The 23,216-nt window shown below is 45.3% G+C and overlaps 1 protein-coding gene and 1 long non-coding RNA gene across 4 annotated transcripts; one reads left to right on the top strand and one right to left on the bottom strand.

The window, feature by feature from the left end:
* Window positions 1-4,134: 4,134 nt before the first annotated feature.
* Window positions 4,135-22,893, bottom strand: LOC139707291 (uncharacterized). 3 transcript variants are annotated; one of them, XR_011708939.1, is made up of 5 exons: window positions 22,843-22,893; window positions 22,023-22,176; window positions 20,539-20,672; window positions 6,079-6,137; window positions 4,135-5,978 (listed from the first exon to the last, which is right to left on the bottom strand). It is a non-coding gene; the product is annotated as an uncharacterized lncRNA (long non-coding RNA). The 3 variants fall into 3 exon arrangements; XR_011708940.1 differs by lacking the exon at window positions 20,539-20,672; XR_011708941.1 differs by lacking the exons at window positions 20,539-20,672; window positions 22,023-22,176 and having other exon boundaries at window positions 22,843-22,891.
* Window positions 7,549-11,760, top strand: LOC114079128 (Fc receptor-like protein 2). The gene is made up of 5 exons (XM_071618532.1): window positions 7,549-7,564; window positions 8,017-8,304; window positions 8,705-8,983; window positions 9,989-10,309; window positions 11,710-11,760. Exons 1-5 carry the CDS (start codon window positions 7,549-7,551, stop codon window positions 11,742-11,744), a joined length of 939 nt encoding a protein of 312 aa, XP_071474633.1. The 3' UTR covers window positions 11,745-11,760.
* Window positions 22,894-23,216: the final 323 nt, after the last annotated feature.

The raw sequence follows: 23,216 nt of genomic DNA, 5'->3' as shown, positions 1-23,216 counted from the left end.
AGATGCTCCAGAAATCTCTCTGTTTTCCCCAGCAGGGGGTCCTCTCCAGTAGGAATGAAGGATACTCTGGAGAACAAGAGCCACAGCAGCTCTGAATTGCTTGGTGAATGAATTGGCCAAAGCATCTCATTTTTCCCCTCATGGTTTAATTCTAATGTAATTAGCCAAGAGAAGAGCCAACTTTTATCCACTGCTAAGAAAGTTATGCTTTTCAGAAATCTGTCCTTTGAAAATGTAATGGACCATCTCCGTCCTGCCCAGCTTTTGCGGCTATATAGCAACAGACGAGGAGCTCTTAATCTGATATCCCCAGATAATTTCCGAAAACTTTGAACCTCCAAAATCGTCTCTAAAAAAACTCTTAACCTTTGTGTATGTCCGTGTTCTGGGGAATAATGTGTCTCTGTATTACATCAAGATCTCAAAGGACCATGTAATAACAAAGAGCCATTTTTCTAAAGAGTCACCAAATTTGCAGCCCGTCCACTGCCAGACGGGGTCATGTCTTACAGTTAAACCCTGGGGTCTGTAGAATGTTCCAGTGGTATCACTTCTTTCCTGACTCCAGTCCTGCCACTCATTCCCTTCATGGTCACATAATCGAGTTTTTCTCAAACACAGCTTTGATTTGAACCACTTTCATCTTTCTGTCTCTGATGAAAAGCTCACTCAGCACATTCACTGTCCACTGTTCTAGAGGGCAAAACTTCAAAGGGGTCACAAGACAGCGCGCATGTGGATGCAATTTCTTGAGCCCCCTCTCATCTCCCATGCATACAGAGTCTGTCCTCTGGGCTTCCCGCTGCCCCCCGGGCCCCACTCAGAAACACATCAGAGAGAAAGGCCTACACCTCGTAGCTTGGACAGGCTCTGGTCTGCTTCACCTCTTATGCTGATGTATTTATTTCAGGGCAGAAGGCCTTGGAGGAGCGGTCACATCACGCAACTAAAGAGAACTATCTGGGGGGAATTGGAGTCTGAAATCACCAGTAAAAAGTATGAATTTGTCTGGTTTATGCTTCTGTTGGCATTCCTCCCTAGTGCTGCTGACCCAGGACGACTGATTGAGACACCCTTTTTAGTCTGACCTAAATATCTTCTGAATCGTACCTCAGCACCCCGCACACTGATGGCCTCGTGGGGTTGGGCAGAATCCAACATGAGGGGGAAAAAAAAAAGGCTTTTGCTGGGCAAGTGATCCTGGTGCTGGTGAAACTGGTTTTGCCCGTTGAGGTCTATGGTGGTCATTCTCCTCCTGAGCTGCCCACCCCACCCCAGATGCATTCTCTGCCCTTCTCGGCTGCTCTCATGCATCCGGCAGGACCTGGTGCACGGTTGGACTCTATCCACAGGAGACACCAAAAGGGGGTCAGACATCAGGAAGAGAGTCAGAGTGTCTGTGAGCAGCTGCTCCCTCCGCAGTCACAGCGCCCCCTACAGCCCTTCCTCAGTGGTCAGTTTTCACTGTCCTCTGGGCTTTTGTAACCGTCCCTCCTCCTCTGGCTTCTTTAGCACTGAGGGTTGTAACAGCTTCACACGGTGGCTGGTCTCTGCATGGTTCATTGTTCTGAGCCTATTACTGTAGTACTGCCTACATTTCCCTTGACAGCCCTTTTGTTAAAATTCTTTACTTCTTTCTTTACTTCTTCCTTCCACCAACACTACTACTACTATTCTCCTCCTCCTCCTCCTCTTCTTCTTCTTCTCCTCCCCTCCCTCCCTCCTTCTCTCTTAATTGGGGCTGGGGATTGAACTTCATGCACGAAAAGCTATACTACCAGCCCTGAGTTCCTCCTTTTAACTAAGGTGGATTATCTTTCCAGCCTGATACAAGAGCTCTCTTCCAAAATTTATTCTTAAACTTTGGAGTGTAAGAAGACAGATCTGGTCTCTCCCATTCCTGTGTGTGTTGAGGTCCTTCAGACCACTGTACTGCTAAAGCCTCAAGTAGCCATAGGGTGGTATGACTTCTTCCTTCCTACGTGTATCTGGCTGAAACATTTCATGAAGACAGGTGACTTGGGTTGAGCAGAATTTATATCTTTCTGGGACCCCGGACAATACATAATGCCATCTAATACCATCCTAATCCCATCACCATCTCTAACAAATTCCTGTTTGTCTTTCATGTGGTCTGGCTGGAGCTCTGCAGAACAGCATCAGTGTTGGCATGGTGTCATAATATTAAAGACAGCATTAAAAAAAAAAATGTGCATCTTAAGTAATAAAGAAAGTTTCTTTTTGGAAGCGCCCAAGCAAGTGTTTTGACTCTCAGCAAGTCCAGAACTGAGCATTTGCAGACAGAGCTGAAAGAAGTAGAAAGCGTACCTACAGCATGAAGACACCTAGCCTTTTAAGAAGCACTTTTATCAATACACACACATCTGAGCAACTCTGTCAAGGAGAAGAATATTCACTTTCTCAGCTCTCATGGAGTTTGGGTGGGGACAAAGCTAGCTACTTCCTTTTTTTTCTTTTTGATGAAATCCCTGCTGAACTACAGGGCCAAACCCCAGCTTCATCCAGACAGACAGCCGCTCTGCAGACCCGAGCTGCCCCTGACAGTATCTGGGAGAACATCTTGCCTCCAACCTCATGCTGCTGTGGCTACAGCTTCTGGTCCTTGGTGAGTAGGCTGCTAGAGCAGGACCAGGTTGGACCCAGGGGAGAACTCACTGTTCTGGGGCACAACTCTCTCTGGTGCAATGAGTAGGAATGGATTTCAGACTCTGACTCAGTACTAGCAGACATCACAAAACTAGGTATTAAGAAAAGCAGGGTCCCAGGAAGTCAAAAGGACCTTGCATCCCTTTACCAAATACCAAATACATCATTTCTGCTTTGATCTCTAGGGAAATTGGGAGGCTTCTTTAAAAGAACTACAAAGGGATTTTCTGTTGGGGTGAATTCCATTTCCAGTCCACATGGATCCTACCTCCCCCAACTCCCACTCCCACTCCATGCTATCACATTTTGGGCTAAATTCTCACCTCCCTGAACTTTTGGATAGGTTTCATGTCTTGCTGATCATAGATGAGATGATGGCTTTTGTTGTAAATACGGCCGGATACAAGGTACAGAATTGGGATGGAGGGAGAAGCAGTGTCGATGAATATGAAAGGCACTCCCTTTTCCTTTGTGACTTTTCCTGGGCTCCGTGTGACTCCCAGGTAGGCAACATGTCCCAGACAAAATAGCCAGGAAACGAAAAAAGGTAGGAGAGGAGCAATAAATATTGAAACTTCTCAGGATATAACCAACAAAATGACAAGCTTTTGGTCACGGGTACGGACAATGCTTATGAACTGGGATAGTAAAATGAACATTGGGTTCCAAGGGGTATTGTTTGTCAGTGCGGGGACGAGGAAAAAGAAATAGGTAGAATGAGGGAGGGGGTGTAAGGGACGGAAAGGGGGAAGGGAGAGACAGAAGGAAAGAGTGAGATCATGGGGAAGTGCTCAGAGGGTGGTAGCTTTTTTAAAAGTGTGAGGATCTCGGTGATCTGCAGTGATCTCTCCACTCTGTTCCCCACAGCTCCTGCCAGTGTCCAGTCCGGTGAGTTACTCTTCTCTTTGTTTTCTTAAATCTCTGGGAATTAGATTCACTCTATCAGGCCTGGGAGGGGTGGCCTGTCCTAACCTCTCAGCTGAGGGCTGCAGGGATCTGGGCCAAGACTAGGGTGGAGAGAAGGAGGATGCAGAGCCTCCCTCTCCTCCCCCTGGTCCAGCTACAGCAGGACCCTCCAATGCCACATTCATCTCTGCTTGGCTGCCTCCTTCCTCCGTGGGCAAGAAGACCCTGCCCTGAGTTTGACAAAGCAACACATGATTTCCCCTTTCCTGTTGAGCCCTGAGATAGGAAAGAAGATAACTGTGAAGGGAAAGCAAAGCATGCACTGTGTGGTTGGGAAAACTTCTTCCTGGTTCCGGCTGCAGGGGCTCAAAGTTCCCAACAAGAATCCCTGGAAACAGTGAGGGGAAGCATATTTATAACAGAGTAGAAACAAGGGGCCAAGGAGGTTTTCTGCAGAAAACAAGAATGCCCTGGATCTTCTAATTGAACTGTAAACTCTTCCATGCCTAACTTGGTTTTCCTTAGAATTTTAATATAGTGACATTAAGAGAAAAAGTCTGGTTTCATATGAGACCGGTAAAGCACATTTTCTTCTTTATTCATGCCTTTGAGAATAGATCCATCCTCTAATAAGAAAAGGGGTGATGCTTGTGTAGCGAGGCTTGTAACTTTAAGCAAGAAGGTCCTTAAATTTGTCTCTGGAGCACCTTCATGGGATCCAACAAATTCCCTGAAATTATGATAAAATGTGTATGTATATATGTACAGTTGTGCCCGCATCTAGGGAATGGGTCTGTAGGTAAGATGTCAAAACTTAATGACCAATAACCAGGTATCTTATGGTTAAATACTTATTGCAGTTCAGGAAAACCTGGTTTTAGCATTTCCCCCTGTCTCTTGCCCTATCATTATTACCAACTTGGTCACATAAATATTACTCCTTAAATATTTCTTTAATCAAACTGATTATATCTCTATAATCATCACTGAAAAATCTTCCCCACTGTCAATCTGGAGGAAGAACATATTTGGGCTCCCACACTCCTCTCTCTTTATCGATGCTGTCCCCCCTGCCACCCACTCCCATTCCCTATTCTACTGGCAGAACTTTCAAAGTGGTTAAATGATGTACAGAAGTTGTCCTTGAACTCGTTTGATCACTTTGCACTATTCAGAACAAAAAAAAAAATCGAGTGTCTTAAATATATTAAATAGATACATGGAAATAGTGAACCTGGTAAAGATGTACAAACCCAGAAAATTTAAAAGATGAGAAGATCTATTATCTACGATGGAAGTTCAAAGGGCTTTCTCCCCATCTCCTTGTAAGTCTCAGTTTGGAGACTGTGACCTAGACCTCACTGTGAGAGGATCTCTCTTCGGAGACAGGACCCTGGGCAGGGTCCCGCTACCCCTCCTCCGTAACCTCATACCAGAGCACTGAGCTAGGCACACAGCCTGCACAGCACTTGCATGCCCTGTCTCCTCCCTGCAGGGGAATGGCCCAGTGTTCAGGTCTGGGATTTGTTTTTATTTTTTATCAGAACAACAAACATTTTCCCTGGAATCCCACGATTCCAAATTGACATTTGAGCCCATATTTCTAGTTCTGTTGCCAACTGAAATGTCCCCCCAAAGCCCAGGTCTACAGGGCTGGGTCACAGAACAGCATGGTGGCTGGCTCTCCTTCCCTTCTTCAGGAAATGGTCTACAGGCTCCTCCGGTCGGTCGTGCTTTCTTTTCCTGCTGGGGGCAGCGCCAAAGCACCAAAGCTGCTCATTATCTCCCTAATGAGTACTACCTCCCCAGGGGAGACTATGACCCGACAAGTGGAGGGGCCCACTTCCCTTCTCATAGGGATCATCCAGACCCATTCATGAAAACGATTCTCAGAGTCTCTGAAGAAAGCATTGCAGAGGGAACTCGGGAGATGAAAGATGTAGGTCCCCGGGCCAGTGTCTCAGTGGCCCCGTTTGCTTCATGCAGGGACAATATCAGAGAGAAGGTCTTTGGGTTGATGGTACCACTAGACAGAGTCTCCAAGGAATGAAACACGCAGAGAGAGTTAATTATGGCTCCTGTAGAAGGAGATGCTAGTGGGATCATTTCAAATCCATATTTATTCCAAGTGTTCATTGCTGGGAAGAATGGCATCAAAACCTGTTAACAGACAGAAAACTAACAAGATGTTTTTTGGACACAATGCCGGGGAGGTGGAGCTCAACTTTACTTAGCGGGGAGACTGACAGAGCCAGCATGTCCCAAGGCAACTGCAGATGCTCAGACTGACTCATGGTAGAGCACTGTCCCTTCCCCTTAGAAGCAGAAGGGCAGGGGTCAGCCTTGTCACTGGGTACCTTTGCTTCTTTTGTAGGCTGGCTGAGTATCAGCATACCATACAATGTCTACGAAGGAGACCAGGTGGTTATAAGATGCTCTGGGGAAACAAATGACAAGATAAATAGACTAACGTACTACAAGGACGGCTTTCAAATATCCACTTACCATAATGCCACAAGCCACACCATTTCAAATGCAAGACGCAGCGACAGCGGCTCCTACTTCTGTAAGGCAGAGAGGACATTATTCCCTCCTATAGGTGTGACAGAAGAGACAAGAACTACGTGGCTCATTGTCCGAGGTGAGGCCCTCACTGTTGGACTGGATGAATCTGGGAAGGAATAGGAGTCTGGTGGGAAGGGGAGGGTGCCGGGAAGAGAAGACCACACAGGGAGGGAGAAATGGTGGGTGGGCTGAGAGTCCTTGAACCTGGCTCTGTGTGTTGGGTTCTTTGGGGCCACTTCTCATCAGGAACTCCACACTCCACAGATAACGGGTAGTCTCTGTGTCCTCTCTCCCCATAGAACTGTTTCCGACCCCTGAACTGAGAGCCAGACCCCTGCGACCCACAGAAGGCTGCTCGATGATGCTGTCCTGTAACACCCAGCTGCCTTCAGCGAAGTCATCGACCCAGCTTCGATACTCCTTCATCAGAGATGGCCACACCCTGAGGTCAGGCTGGACCTCAGCAAGGGTTAGGATCCCAGCGACACAGAAAAAAGACTCGGGGCATTATTGGTGTGAGGCCAGGACAGTGTCTCGTCGTGTCTCCAAGCAGAGCCGCCCATCCTATGTAGAAGTGCAGAGTGAGCATCCACGGGCTGGGCCGCCAGGGCTGGGTCAGGCAGGGAAGAACGGGGCACAGCCTGGACCAGTTGTGCTCCCCAATCCCTATGGATGAGGGGGCTACCGTGATCCGCCTGGGCTCTTCTCTAATAATCTCTGCAGGGACATCGTTTCCCCATAACTTTGCTTTACCTGTCAGAGAAGCAGTGATGATAATAATCCCTCTCTGGAGCATTTACCATGAAACGAGCACTGACCAGCAAACCAAGAAGTAAATAAAAAATCATGGTGTCTTGTTTGCAAGGAGTGACCCAACTAGGATGCACGTTTAACAGAGCAACGAAGGCACTAAGTAACAATAATAATTAATAATGAAAGAAATGATTACAACAATCCCTGGCACTTATAAAAGGATCACTGTATGACAAACCCAATTAAAGCTGTTGTGCTCGGTTCTAGGAGAATCTCTCTGATGGTCATAAATATCTGCAACAGGGAAGACTTATGCACATTCACCATGTAGAAGGCACTTTTCGGAGCACTTTAACATTGAGTTATTATAGCAGCCCTATGAAACAGTACTGTGATGAGTACCTGTAATGTATGCACTATTATTATCCCCATTTTGCAAATGAGAAAACTGATGGCCTAGAGTCATTTACAAGACTAACCGAAGGGAACCTAGAGCTGCAACTTGATCCTGGTGGCTCTGGTTCCAAATGTATGCACTTTTAATCCTCTTGCACCACTTTCTACCTAACAGTGGCCGAGGAGAGTGTATCAATAAGAGATGTTGCCGAACAGCTTCATAGCGAGAGGTGCTTTCTATCTGCATCTCATTTAATCTCCATGAGAACTCTGCGAGGTTAGGATGATTACCCACATGTTTATGTTTGAGAAAACGTAGGATTGGAGGTCTTGACGTTCCCAGATCATGCGGTGAATGAGTGGCAGAGTTGAACTGTAACTTCCGCCCGCCTGCCTCCCCAGGCTGTATGATCTGCCACCACTCCTACTGCCCCCACGCACCAGGAGGTCAGGAGAGAGCACGTCATTGTAGGCTCTGGACATTAGTAAGGATGTGCAATTGTTACTAACTGGAACATTGTGGGGTGGTCCTGCATAACGTCCCTCAATATATTATCTCCCTGCTTAAAAAAAAAAATACTCAGGCAAGTGGAGTGGACTCTCCTCTGCCTAAACATTGCATTCAAATATTACTTGCCATAATGCTCCAAAGGTGGTACTGGACTCCACCACCGCCCTGCCTTCCCCACACCTGTCCCTCAGCTGCTGTCCCCTCTTGTGTTCCCGCAGGGGTCCCTGTGTCTCAGGTTTCCATGAAGACCCAGCCCCCAGGGGTTCAGGCAGTTGAGGGGGAGATGCTGGTCCTTGTCTGCTCCGTGGCTAAAGGCACAGGGGTCACCACATTCTCCTGGCACAGAGAGGACACATCGGAGAGTCTGGGGAGGAAGATGCAGTGTTCCCAGAGAGCAGAGCTGGAGATCCCAGTCGTCCGGGGGAGCCACGGCGGGGGATTCTACTGCACAGCTGACAACAGCTACGGCCCGGTCCAGAGCCAGGTGGTGAACATCACTGTGAGGGGTGAGGAGCGTTCCTGCAATCAGCCAGCCAGCGACTCCCGACGGGGGTGGGTTTCCTCCTGCAGCAGAGGGTGCTCTAAAGGAAATGACAAGGCTCGGGGCAGAAGGTGCATGGGAGGGTATCGTTGAGAGGGTGGAGGGGGCAGTGCCAGCCGCGGAGGCACTGAAGGAGGGTGAGAAGGTGGTCAGGAGGCAGGCTCCCTGGCGTGCTCAGAGGCATGCTGTCCAGAAGTCTCCATCCGAGCTCCTCTGAGCTCCGTGGGGGAACCGTCTCTGCGAGGTTAGATCAGGAGGTGCCACCTTGAGAAAGGCTCAGGAGGGAGGGATTCTGGAGGACCCTCCAGTGAGGGGGGGGGCTGTGATTCCCACCTCCCTCTCCGATGGCGCCTCTGCCTCTGCAGTTCCAGTGTCACATCCCATCCTCACGTTCGGTGCTCCCGGGACCCGGGCCTTCATGGGACCTGTGATGGAGCTTCACTGTGAGGACGGGAGAGCGTCTCCCCCCATCCTGTACTGGTTTTATTACGAGGACGTCACCCTGGGGAACAGCTCAGCCCCTTTTGGAGGGGGAGCCTCCTTCAACTTCTCCCTGACTGCAAATCATTCTGGATCCTACTTCTGTAAGGCTGACAATGGCCTGGGAGCACGGCACAGTGAGCTGATGAAACTCAGTGTCACAGGTAGGACCAGCAACGACGTGTGCCCCCTTTCCATTGGAGTTCTCCTCCCTCCAGTCAATCAGAGGTCTACCAGAAGTCTCTCAGCTCCCCAGGCCCTCCTTTGGGTCTTAACAACGTCACTGGTCCAAAGCTTACAAACGCCTACTATCTGTTTCCTTTTCACCTAGATAACAAAATATGTACAAAACAGACAATTTGCAAGACACTGTATTGGGGTCAGGTCAGTGTAAGGAGAGGGGTGGGTGAGCATGGATAAGGGAGGAAGGCATCTCCAAGAAAAAAATCAAGGAAAGACCTTGCACACCCAGAGCTTCCAGTGAACGATTAGATACAACCAACTCTTGTAAATACCTAAGGAAAAAGTGGGAAAACCAGGAGCAGAGCACTTCCTGGGGTTTAAATTTTTACTAGGATCACCTCATTGATTTGGTGGTGGAGGCTGAACCCAGCTAAGCCTGCACTCTACTGCTGAGCTACCTGCCAGCCCCTTGGCATCCTCATTAAAAGTGAGTTTTCTACTTTTAAGGATAGATTAGCCTCAGAAGAACAATTTCAGGAGTTTCCACAATTCCTGTGTCCTGCAGCGATTTAAAACAATGTTGGAATTATCTGCAGCTTAAAGAGTCTTTGGAATTAACCCCAACAACTTTCTAAAGCCTGGTAGATTTTTACCTTCCCTGTTCAATCTTTTTTCATTAGTCATTTCAAATTTTCCAACGCTTTAAAACACAAATTAAGCCAGAAGTGATGGTGCCCGCTGTAATCCCACAACTCAACAGGCTGAGGCAGGAGGATCGCAAGTTAGAGGCCAGCCTCAACCACTTAGCAAGGCCCTGAGCCACTTAGCGAAAACTTGTCTCAAAAGAAAAAAAAAAAGGGGGGTGGGGGGGGGGACTGGGGATGTGGCTCTAGTGTAGCACTCGCAGATTCAATCCCTGGTACCAAAGAAAAGGAGAGGTGGGAGCTGTCGATCCCAAAATGCACCTATTACTTTTCTGTTTGCAGATGCTTCTCCCGAAGTCCGCTTGATGAATGGTCCCCACCGATGTGAAGGGCGGGTGGAGATGAAAAAGGAAGGTCACTGGGGTACTGTGTGTGACGACGGCTGGGACATGAAGGAAGTGGCTGTGGTGTGTCGGGAGCTGGGCTGCGGAGCAGGCAAACGCACACCTGCAGGTGTGTTGTACCAACCGGGGGCAGAAGAGGCCCAGCCTGTGCACCTTCAGGAAGCCCAGTGCAACGGGACAGAGAGGACACTGGCCGAATGTAACCAGACCAACACCTTCAACTGTGGACACGAGGAGGATGCAGGGGCCGCGTGTGAAGGTGGGTGATGGCCGATGGGAATCGTGGACCCACCAGCTTCTGCCATAGGCTGCTCCCACCCACTCGCTATTGCCCCTTGCCCTTCAAAACACACACCCACTCTTGCGTTGCGTGTGATCAGGGCCAAACCATCAGTTCCCATTAGGTTTCCCCAGAGTCATAAAGGCCTCTCCTAGGTCTCCGATGATTACTGCCTTTCTGTCATCTTATTAATAACCCAAACCATTCGTATTTTTATCGCCATGGATTGGGGCACAAGGCCCAAAAAATAATTATGAAACCGTGGAGTTACATGGTCTGAGTGACTTTCATCAAGGTGACCCACTTCCTTTGTTCTATAATCTCTTCTGTTCTTCTGAGCTCTCTCCTAAACAAGCCTATTCATCAAAATCAAGCCCTGGATTCTAGTGGGAGAGGATGGGGGTGGGGGACATGTTGGAAAGACCCCGGGTCTGCCAACTGAGTCACGCCACCAACCACAAAGGACAAAGCTCATGGAGGGTGAAAATAAAATGAGACCTCTGACGGTGCCGACACACCCGCACAGCCAGGGAGACTGCTCTCTCCAGTCCCAGCGCCCAGCCTCCAGGGAACCCTACAGGCCAGAAGTAGAGAAATAGCCTTTTAGAGGTCCTCAGTGAGAAGAAGAACCTTTAGGGCCAGCGGCCCCTGCCCACTCTGAGGAACTGGTAAAGGCTGCAGTGAGTTCAGGGAAACGGAGTCAGTACTGGGCTCTGGAAAGGACCTAGAACGTGGAGTCCACCGTGCAGAGCCTGAAGCCCACCTTTCCCTCACACCAGCCCGGGAAGCAGCCAGCTTCTCTGAGGCTCATTCTCCTTGACATGAAGTGGGATCATGTCTAGTCCAACTTCCCCGCCCAGGGGGGGGTAAAATCCACACTCAAAGACGTGGTGTGCAGGACCGAATCTAGAAAGTTCAAATCTGGCTGATTCGGAGCGGTCAGGAGGAGGGAGGAGGTCTGAGGTTGGAGCTGACCTCCGCCATCCTGGGTCTCACTTCTTCTTGGGAGATCCCTTGAGTTTTTTCTGGAAGATCTGACCTGGATCTCCCCCTCCTGATCCTCTGGTCTCCTTGTCTCCACCGCGTTCTTGCCTTGTCGGGCCTCACAGGCCTGGTTGGTCCCACAGCTCCCGTGGCTTGTTCTGTTCCCTTGGGCAGAGGCATCAGCCTGAGATGGACAAACAAGGAATAAAACTGGGGTGGGCTGGGCCCCCCAAGTCTGATAGAAAGACACACATCAGCCACATTTCTGATCCTCAGAAGGAACTGCTGTTCTGATCCTTCCAAAAGGTTTTTGTAAATAGGTGGCTATATATGAATGAATACATACTGCAGTTGATTGTCCTGCTGACTGCACATTGTTCTATATCGCTTACTAGATGTACCGCTGTGGATACTGGGGAAGACTCCCTAGAGCCAGCACTGACGTGGACTCAGAGTGCTCCGTGAAACAGGCACCGTGGTGCAGGTCTGTAATCCCAGCGGATCCGGAGGCTGAGGCAAGAGGATCGCACGTTCAAAGCCGGCCTCAGCAAAAGTGAGGCCCTAAGCAACTCAGTGAGACCCTGTCTCTAAGTAAAATACAAAATAGCTGGGGATGTGGCTCAGTGGGTGAGTGCCCCTGAGATCAATCCCCAGTTCCAAAAAAAAAAAGAAAGAAAGTTTCCCTGAGCATGACACTTGTCATTTGGTGATTTTTTTTTTTTTTTTTTTTTTTTTTGGTTCCATGAGCTTAAATGAAATACTTTTTGTTTGTCTGATGATTTTTTACTTTCTCTCTCTTTATCTGGGGATTTTTTCCTCTACTAAGAAAACCAGTTATTCAAAACTGCTGGGATTGTACTTCTGTCTTTCTCCGTGTTTAGATCAACTAGTTTGTATGTCTTCAAGAAGTAAAAATTCTACCCTGTTGTGTACCTTTCTGAAATGCAGATTCAGGATTTAAGCACTGCTCAGAGCTATGGAAAAGATAATCAAATCAACTGTCTAGCTTTTACACACTGGCAAATGATCAATCTAAATAAAACTGCCAAACCTTTAAGGATCTTCTCGTCCATTTTTTGGAATGCTGATGTACATGTGTACTGATGTTGGTGATTTGTCTGTTGACTTATAGATAATGACTGCTCCCATAAATTAAAAACTGTTCAATTAGCCCAAATGCCTTTTGATTCTCATGACATAAGTAAATATTTAACAAGTTAAACTCGTTGGTGAAATCAAAGTAAGGATAGCTTTAAGGTCACTGGCACATGTTGCCACCTGGGCTGTAGGCCTGCCAATCAACCAGGGAAATATTGGTCTCTGTTAAACGTTTAACATACAACGTTCACTGCTTTCTATATACAGCAACTTTTAGGGTTTTGGCAATAAATACATAAATAATTTTTTTTTTAGTTTAGCAATGAAATGTTAACAGAAGAAAGTCCACAGATATAGAAAAGACACACTCATGCACATGTATACACAAACATATACACATACACTACGTATTTACGTGCTTTCTTGAAGGACCATTTTAGTTTTAAAAAAATTTTGATTTTACACTAAACTTAGTGTAAAAATTTTTGCATTAAAGATTTTTTTTCTTCTTTTTTTAGTTATATGTGACAGTAGAATGTATTTTTTTTAAAATATTTACTTTTTGGGTGTAGATGGACACAACACAATGCCTTTATTTTTATGTGGTGCTGAGGATCGAACCAGGGTCCTTGCCCGTGCTAGGTGAGCGCTCTATCGCTGAGCCACAACCCCAGCCCAGTAGAATGTACTTTGACATATCATATACATGGCGTATAACTTCCGATTCTTGTGGTTGGACATGACATGAAGTTACGCTGGTCATGTATTCATATGTGAACATGGGAAAATTATGTCTGATTCATTCTGTCATTCCCATTTCTATCCTCCTCCCTTCTCCTCATTCCCCCTGTCCAATCCTGTGAACATATACTCCCCTGCCCCACTGTGGGTCTAGCAACCACATATCAGAGAGAACATTCAACCTTTCACTTTGGGGGATTGGCTTATTTCACTTAGCATGATAGCCTCCAGTTCCACCCATTTACCAGCGAAATGCCATAATTTCATTCTTCTTCATGGCTGAGTAGTATAGTAGTATTCCATTGTGTATATGTGCCACTGAAGTTTTTGGTTTCGCTCTTAAACTGTCCTCTCAAGAAAGCAAATCTTTTTTTATCCCAACAGGCTTTTCATTCTGATTTTCCTTTTTTTTTTTTTTTTTTTTTTTGAGCATGCAAATGTAAAGGACAGAAAAGGCTACTTGCTCATCCTATGAGCCCGCTACACTTTGATGTTAGTGTTTAGTAATGTTTACTAATATTTACGTCTCAAAAATATTTGAGTGAATGGTTTCATTTAGAAATTAGTAATTAAATTTTGCATCTGTGGATATGGGGAGAAGAAAAGTAGCATACATTTTTTCCAGATTAGACATTTGTATTGACAGATAATTTACAGAACATATTATGTGTTAGCTCTTATTTTTAGAAAAGCTTCAAAAATGGTTTGGGTATTTTAATTGGAATTATGTTATAATTTTATTACTATCATTGTTTACTTTTAGGAGAAATCTGATATTTTTATGCAAAGCAATCTTTCAATCCAAAAACAAGATATGCTGTTCCACTTATGTTGTCTTTAACTAGATCACTCAGCAGTTATCTATTAATTAAACTCTTATGAATTTTACCTATTTCTTGTTGATTTTACTTTAGGCTTTTTATACTCTTGAAATTATCATTTGGAATTTTTATTTCATTATATTTCTCAGTTGTCTATTTTAGCACATGGGATAAATATTGGGTCTCACCCTGATTGATTCTTGTTCCCAAGTATTTCACAGAGTTATCATTTCTAATATTATCAGTTAATTCTCTTAGGTTTTCTAAGTGTACGATCATATCTATGGAAAATTCCACTTTCTTCTACCAATGTATTGTACACATGCTTTTTTCTCTTCCTAAATTCATTGGATGATCTTTCTAGAACAATGTTGAATAATCGTGATGATAATAGGCACCCTTGCTTTATTCACAGATCTAACAGGAAGACTTCGAGTTTCACCATTAACTGTGAGGCAGCCTTCTAAAGTAAGAGATGTGCTTATAACATCAAGAGATTATCTACTATATAAATCACTAAGAATTTTGTTTACTATGTATTTGGAAGTAGATATTGATTGGGGGGGGTGAGGGGATACTAGGGATTGAACCCAGGGGTGCTCTACAGATAAACTACATTCCTAGTCTTTTATTTTGAGGAAGGGTCTCACTAAGTTGCCCAGGCTGACCTGGAATTTGTGATCCTCCAGCCTCAGCCTCCTGAGTTGTTGGGATTACAAGCCTGTGCCACCATGTCTGGCAAGATGCTGGATTTTTAAAACATCTTCCTGGTGTTGTTTTGTTCCCTTTTCAGTTATTATAATGAATTATATTAACATATTTCCTAATAATAAGATTTGCAACCCAACCTGAGTGTGATGTGTATTAATATTCTGCTGAATCCTATTTGATATTATCTTATGTAAAATTTTTTCATAGATGCTCATAAAGAGGATTTATCTGCAATTTTTTATTCTTTCTTTGAAAAAGCTTTGATAACAATGCTATATTGGTTTTTATTATGTAAGCAGGTTTCTTTCTCTATGATGAAAAAATTTAAATATGCCTACATTTTTTTTTCTTGAAGATTAAAAAAATAGTTAATGTGATACCTGACCTGATATGTGGCTTCCTAATAATATTTTCGGTGTTTTTCATGACTATTATTCTACTTATTTAATTGTCTCTTCTTACATAAAATTTGGTAATTTGTATTTTCCTAGAAAATGATCCATTCAAAGTAGGTTTTCAAACGCTGTATATTTCTTCATTCTCCCTTCCATCTTGATCAGGCTATTCAATGGTGTATCTATTTATTTTTCATGGAAAAGCCTTTGAGTTTATTCATATATTCTATTGTGAAGTTTTGGATTGTTTATTCATTAGTATCTGCTTTTATCTTAATTGGTTTTATTGACATTTTCTTCAGTTCTTAACATCAATGCCTATTTCATTCACTTCTAGTTTTTCTTCTTGTTACTCTTTCCAAGTGTTTAATGAACTTCCCTGGGAACAATTTTAGTCGTATCCCTGAGATTTGGATATGTAGTGTTTTTCTTATCATTTTGGGGTCTCAATGTTTCTTTTTTTTTTTTTATTTCTCTTTTGTCCTCAAAATTGATTTAAAGAGGTATTTTTAATTACCTGTTGATAAGATTTTTCCCCTCATCTTGTGATTTTAAAAAAAAACTAATGTGATTGCATTTGTAATTGTCCCAGATCGTCTTTCTGACCTAAAAGACGGCTGACTTCTGCAGAGGATCCACGACTACTTAAAAGGAAGTGAGTCCTCTGTTCCTGGGACCCAGAGTTCAGTCTCCATGATACCATTCAAACCGAACGCTTCCTCATTCTTCATCCACTTGATCTGCTGGGTCTAAAAGTGTCATCTGTGATTGTCATTGTGCTGAGGTTTACTTCTCTTTGGTTTCCTGCCTGCCTGGGCATCGGGTACTTTGATGCCATAATATTTAATTCCAGAGATTTACGAGGCTTGGAGACCTACATTTTAACCACTTCCCCTTCCACTCATTCACTGCTGTTTGTCTTGACAGATCTTTGTCCGTCCTTTCACTTTCGACTTTCCAGAACCACTTTCTTTGAGATACGTCCCTTAAACATAATGTGTGGTTGACTTCGGGCTTTGTGCCAAACATAAAATTCCTTTTATTTTATCCCACGACGTCTTTTCCCTTCTAACACTTTTTGGTTTTGTCTGTCTTGTTTTCCTTCCTTTTCATTTTGTAACCTCGGGTGCAGACTTGATCCCTCAGTTACTAGCTCACTGCCATTCTTGGTCCACACCAATTCTTATCTCTCGTTTCCTTTATTTCCGTGTATCTTTATTCACTATTCCCTTTTCCTAGCATCTCAATCATTGTAATGGGCTTGATGGGTGTCCTTCACTTATGTCTCATTTCTACAGAGCCTAAAACATCTATTTCCATATAGTATTGAGCTACACTTTGCACTATTTTTCATCTCCCTGTGTCCTGTGCACATCTAGGTTATTGCTTCTAACGTTGCAGATTACTCCCCCACGTGGACACCTCACTTGCCCCCAACCTGTCACAACAATAACCACTGACAAACTTCGCTGTCCCATCCTGGGTCTGTGTGAGACTTTCTCTTTCTCTCCTACCCAGGGGAAGGACTGGTAGAACGGGTCATGCCAGCTGGTCCCGAAAGTGGCTTCTACCCCCAACAGTATGTGAACATTTCCTAACCCCAAATCCCAACCAGCCCTTGGCACCATTCAGTACTCTGATTTTGCCAATCAAATGGGATAAAGAGAGACATCAAATGGGTGTTGGTTGCCATTTTTCTGATTATGAGCATCTCTGAAAATGCTTGTCATCTTTTGGGGCTTCCTCGTCTATGAAATAACTGCTTTATGTCCTTTCCCCGTTTTATTAATAGAAGTTCTGTCTTTTGCTGGTTGATAACACAGGAGCTACTTTTTTCTCTAAATAAGTCCCTTGTTTTACACTTAGTAAACATCACCTCCCACTCACATCATCAGCCAATTTTGTTCAGAGTGGCATTTGCTGAGCAGACTTTTTTTTAAATTATTTTTCTGAAATCAAATTTATTAGGTTTTTTTTTTTTTGTCCTTTAACTTGTGTTTTTAGTTTTGTTTAAGAATTTGTTTCTTCCAGGCTAACAGTGACTTGGGAGGCTGAGGCAGGAGGATTGCAAATTTGAGGCCAGCTTGGGTGACTTAGGGAAACTCAGTGTTAAAATAAAAAATCAAAAAGGCTGTGGATGTAGCTCAGGGTAGAGGGCCCTTGGGTTCAATCCCCAGTGCTGCAAAAAAGAAAAAAAAGAAGAATTCCTTTGTGACTCAAAGTCACGATGACATCTTCCCAGATTCTCTTCCTTTAATTTTATAGTTCTCCTGTTTATGTGTTTATCTTTTAGGGTCTACCTTTATATTTGATTTTAGGTGTATGTCCAATTTTTTCTCCATAAAGTAATCCAATTTTCCCAGGATCATGTAACAACCATACATTTCCTGTTTTCTTGAAGTATCACTTTACACTGGGCACAGTGGCTACATGCCTGCAATCCCAGTAACTCAGGAAGCTGAGGCAGAGGATGGAGGCCAGCCTGGACAACTTAGCAAGATCCTCAACAAACTTAGCAAGACTCTGTCTCAGAATCAAAAATAAAGAGGACCCGGGATAGAGCTCAGCACCCCTGAGTTCAATCCCCAATTCCAAAAAAGAAAAAAAAATTGTTAGTGTTCATATATATGCAGGGTCTACTTATGACTCTCTGTTCTGCTCTACTGGTTTATTTGTTTGATCTGATACATACATTATTGATTTATGCACACATTGATTGTATTGTTTCTAATCTTTCTTAGCATCTGATAATAGAAGGCCCTTATTTGTTCTTTTTGTTTTATCAGTTAACCTTGCCTCTGATAGGTTTTTGTTATTCTATAAAAACTTTATAGTTAATATATTGGATGGTTCAGAAAAAAATCCAGGCAAAATTTCCAGTGGAGTTTTACTGAATTTATCAATTAATTTGAAAGATGCAGACTGGTGATTCCTACCATATCCCTGTTCAACCCCCCTATTTGGCCTGTGCAAAAGACAGATGTGTTCTGGAGAATGCAGCGGCCACTCCAGATGTGGTTTTGTTACATTCAATTCACTTCCTATGAGCATCTGCTGTGTAGCTTTCAACCAGGTAAGTGCCTTTCCCCACTTTTATTCCTGGTAGTTGAGACCACCAAAGGCCCTTGAAATTCACTTTCAGTCTCCCAACTTAAGAGTTGTGACAACTCTCCAACCCTCTGCCCTATCAGGGACTTTACTTTCTCCACTCCATAGACATCCTAGCAGTCTATTCTATCAATGACATCATGTTGCTTCGACCTGAGAACAAAGAAGCAACTCTAGACACTGTAGCAAGACACGTGCAAGCTGAAGGGTGGTGAACAAACTCCATCTTGGTGAAATTTTTGGAGGTCCAGGGTTTTTTAGACACTTCGAAACATGACTTCCAAGACAAAGGACAAATTTTAGAGAAAAACCATTTCCTTCTCTGTATATAACTCTTTTTCTTTTTGAAAAACAACTTCTGGCTTTGTTACAAGGCCCCAGTAGAAACTGAACCCTTGTCCATCAGCCACTAAGTTGCCTGTGACCTTGGCTGCCTGTCATGAAGTGGTATGACTTGACTTAGTAAACCAAAATTTTCTCGTGCACAGCAAAACCTTATTATCATCCATCTCCTGTGATAAAGATCAGAGCAGGGGGCTGGGATTGTGGCCCGAATTCACCCGAGTGACCTCAGTTCAGTAGCCTGCGATGGACGGGGGCTGCAAAGAGGATTTTTAAAAAGCAAACTAATTAATCTGAGGGCCACACAGTCTTTCTCTGCTGGAGACACTGCAGATCTGTGACACCTGAATGTTTTGAGTATGGAGGAAAAGATGTCAACTACTCCGACATCCCTTAAGAATGAAAGGAGGTGTTTGGGTTTTGGTAAAACAAAACACAACCCAACAACAACAAAATGCTCAAACTTTGACAAGTCAACACAGGATCCAGTGGCCAAGTCCAACCATCGAAGAAACAGCTCAGAACCTTAACAACTTCTAAACAAGGAAGACCCAAGTTCAGGACAAGCCAGGCTCAGTGGTACGTGTCTATAATCTCAGGAGACTGAGATGGGAGGATCTCAAGTTCAAGGCCAGGCTGACCTTAGTGAGACCCTGTCTCAAAATCAAAAATAGAAAGGGCTGTCAATGCAGCTCAGTAGTACAGTATACCTAGGTTCAATTCCCAGTACAAAAGAAGGAGGAGGAGGAGGAGGAGGAGGGGGAGGAGGAGGGGGAGGAGGGGGAGGAGGAGGAGGAGGAGGAGGAGGAGGAGGAGGAGGAGGAGGAGGGGGAGGAGGAGGAGGGGGAGGAGGAGGAGGGGGAGGAGGAGGAGGAGGGGGAGGAGGAGGGGGAGGAGGAGAGGGAGGAGGAGGGGGAGGAGGAGGGGGAGGAGGAGAGGGAGGAGGAGGGGGAGGAGGAGAAGGAGGGGGAGGAGGAGGAGGGGGAGGAGGAGGAGGTGGAGAAGGAGGTGGTGGAGGAGGAGGAGGAGGAGGAGGGGGAGGAGGAGGAGGGGGAGGAGGAGGGGGAGGAGGAGAGGGAGGAGGAGGGGGAGGAGGAGGAGGGGGAGGAGGAGGGGGAGGTTACAGAGTGTTCGTCAGTTAGCCATAAAGGTTATGGGATAAGTAGGTGGGGTAAGTAGGATGATTCCTTCTGATACCAAGCTGATAATCAACTAGGAACCCCACTCTATAAACCTGAGACAACACAGGAAGAGACCAGTATAGGCTGGATCAGAGAGAACCCTCCATCAAGAAAATGGTTAGTCTTGCCGGGTGGGTTGGTGCACGTCTGTAATCCCAGCGGCTCAGGAGGCTGAGGCAGGAGGACTGTGAGTTCAAAGCCAGCCTCAGAAAAAGTGAGGCACTAAGCAACTCAGTGAGACCCTAAATAAAATACAAAATAGGGCTCTGGATGTGGCTTAGTGGTCAAGTGCCCCTGAGTCGAATCCCAATCCCCCCCCCTAAAAAAAAAAAAAAGAGGAAAGAAAATAATTGGTCTTGAGATAAATTGGGAAAACAGGAAAAGAAAGATGAATTTGGGGTGCTCAATAGTAACCTTTAAATCAGGGTCAACAGCCTCCCTCATGTCTACCAGGTGAGCTCCCAGATGCATGCCCAGTGATGTCTCTGGAGTCACCCACCCTGACCTTCCTGAGTTCCCAAAGTGATCTGCATTGAGATGCCACATATTCCCTAATGAGGAGATAGGGGTTTTGCCTTCCTCCACAGAAATCCATTCAAAATAATTCTAATTTCAAGTAGCAGATTCTGTGGTTTCTCCCGGATCCCCTGTCTGCAGTAAAGGACTCACTTCTTCCCGACTTCTGGGATTCTACCAGCAGATAGCCTTCAGTTATCACCCTTTTTAGGCAAGTGTCTTGGCCACTTATCCAAAGTCACCCTCCCTTTACAGAGCAATGTCAACACTAGGCTATAAAGGCAAGGCCCCGTCACCCCACCTCAGCACACCTGGAGAGATCATCCCAGAACGCAGGCTGTGTATGGGGTTGGCTGAGATGAGACCTTCAGGATGAAAACTCAGCTTTGGTTTCTCCCCGAGAGCTTCGTCCTTTCCTTCTGACGGTTTTTGATTCCGAGATACCCTGGAAAACACGTCCTATCTGTTCACTTCCATCTCCACACCTACCTCCCTGAAAACCCAACCCACAACATCTGGTGCTTCCCCAGTGATCTCCATGTTGACACTGATGGTCAAGTCCCAGACCAACGCCCTCCCCAGGGCAGGGTGAGTGCTCAGTGTCAAGGTCCCAGGGGAGGCCACATTCTATTGGTGTGGGGAGGGCACAGGACAGGTGGGGAGAGGATGCATTTCCCAAAGAGTGAACTCAGGATCTGTGTTGTAAGAGAGAAGGACCTTGGGAAGAGCTGTGGCCATATTTTCAGGGGGCAGAATACATACCACTGTGGAAAAGTACACTTACATTCGTTCACTCAATCAGTAATTCTCAAGTGAGGGCCAAAAGTATCTTGTCAACAGATGAACAGATAAAGAAAATGCTGCATATAACACAATGGATGTTTATGGATATTATGGTTTGGATGTGAGGTGTCCCCCAAAAACGTTCATGAGATGGACAATACGGTAATGTCCACAGGTGAAATGATTAGATTATGAGAGCTGTCATCTAATCAATGGATCAATACAGTCGATGGATTAATGATTTGAAAGGACTGCTGTACTGGGTAGTAACTGGAGGCAGGCAGGGTATGTGGCTGAAGGAAGTAGGTCACAGAGGGTCTGCCTTTAGGGTTTGTGTTTGTCCCTGGCACCTTCTCTCTCTGCCTCCTGGCAGCCGTGAACTGAGCTGCTCTCCTCTGTGGCACCCTTCCACCACGATGCTCTGCCACATCTCGGGCCCAGAGCAACGGAACCAGCTGACCGTGGACTGAACCTCTGAAACCGTGAGCCAAAATCAACGTTCGCTAACACAGTGGAGTTTATTCAGCCATAAAGATAGAACCAAATCGTGTCATTGACAGGAAAATGGATAGAACTTGAGAGGCTTATGTTAAGCCCAACAAGCTAGACTCAGATAGTCAAGAGTTTCACGTTTTCTCTCATATGTGGGAGCTAGAGAGAAAAAAGGAAAAGAAAAAAAAAAAGGTGTGTGTGTGTGCGCGCGCGTGTGTGCGCATGTGTGCGCGTGTGTGTGTGTGTGTGTGTGTGTGTGTGTGTGTGAGAGAGAGAGAGAGAGGTCTCTCAGGAAAACAGAAGGAAGACTAGGCTATACTACAGTACAAGGGATCAGGGGGAGGAGGAAGGAGAGAGGAAGGGTAAGTACTGGGGGGGTCGTTACATATGTGACTATATCACAGTCAATCCCACTTTTATGAATAATCACAATGCACCCGTTGGTAAAATTAATTAAAATGTTTAAAGCTTCTACAGTCACTTTCTGTCCATCAGTTCTCAGCAAAAGAAACAGACTCACAGGGCAATATAAACACCGAGAGATTCATCGTAGGGAGGTGGCCTTGTACGTCTGTGAGAACTGTTGAAGTCTACGGAAGACTAGTTCTTCTCAGTGTGATGGGGCAGCCAAAGCCCACAGGCAGGCAGTTGAAGGAAGGGAAGATACATGGACGCTGCAAGAATGAGTGAACCTCTGAACATGAGCTGGAGCCCACATCTGTCACCTCCAGCTGACAAGCCACGATGAGCGTGTCCTGCAGAAGGTGACACCCTCCACCACTAAGCTAAACATGAAGAAGGCCAGGAGAAAGAAGGCGGGGAGTAGACTGTGGGAGCTGGAGTTGCTTCCTACCACTGCCCCACAGCCGCAAAGAGAGCTAGCTAATATGAGAATGAGCTGCTACAGGATCTTGGGTGTCGATGACCCTCTAAGTAAGACAAGAAAGTAGCTGCTGCATCATCTCCACCTTCCAAATATTGTGCAAGATGTCTCTTGGGGTCCATGCTAACCAGGGACTATGCAGGGCAGGGAGTTCTGGGAAACACAGTTCCAGGTGAGAAAGTTGACCCAATATCTGTTTAGCACATTTCTCATCCTTGCTCCTACTCTATCCCCTAAACTGGAAACATGATATCAAAATACCATGAATTTTGTTAGACAGACTTGGGTTCATCTCCAGCTCTACCAGGTATACACCTTTAGGAAAATCACCTCATCTTGTAGAATCCCTCCATTTCCTTTTTATAACATGAGCATGTTAATTCCCTTGCGTGACTAGCACAAACAGTCTTGGGGGTTCCAGCAAGGGGCGATAGGGGGTTAGAAAACAAAGACTCACAGGTGCAGATTTTGAAGATAAATAGCTGGGATCGGGTGGAGTGCTGCTCTCTGATGTAGAAGCAGATCTGAAGAGTTACTCTAGCAATCCTTATTTATACCTTTGTATAAAGGGAAGTCACAGAACTAGAAACATCTGTCGCTTTTCCACAGTGGCAATGTGCAATGTTAGGAGCTTTCTTTAAAGCTCCACCAAGTTCATTGTTTAAAGTTACCGTTAAGCAGGCAACAGCAGAAGTCAGAGAGCTGGTGAAACACTGCAGTTGTCTAGCAGGAGAGTTCCTCTATTCTCAAGATCAAGCTCAAGACTGATAAGACTCTTGCACAGAGCTTCCTCATGCAGGGCAAAAGCATCCTGTGCCCTTGCACGGGAAC

The sequence above is a fragment of the Marmota flaviventris genome, chromosome 10 (genome assembly GCF_047511675.1).
Source record: "Marmota flaviventris isolate mMarFla1 chromosome 10, mMarFla1.hap1, whole genome shotgun sequence".
In the NCBI taxonomy this organism is placed as follows: Eukaryota; Metazoa; Chordata; class Mammalia; order Rodentia; family Sciuridae; genus Marmota; species Marmota flaviventris.
This window is presented reverse-complemented; position numbering and strand designations above follow the sequence as displayed.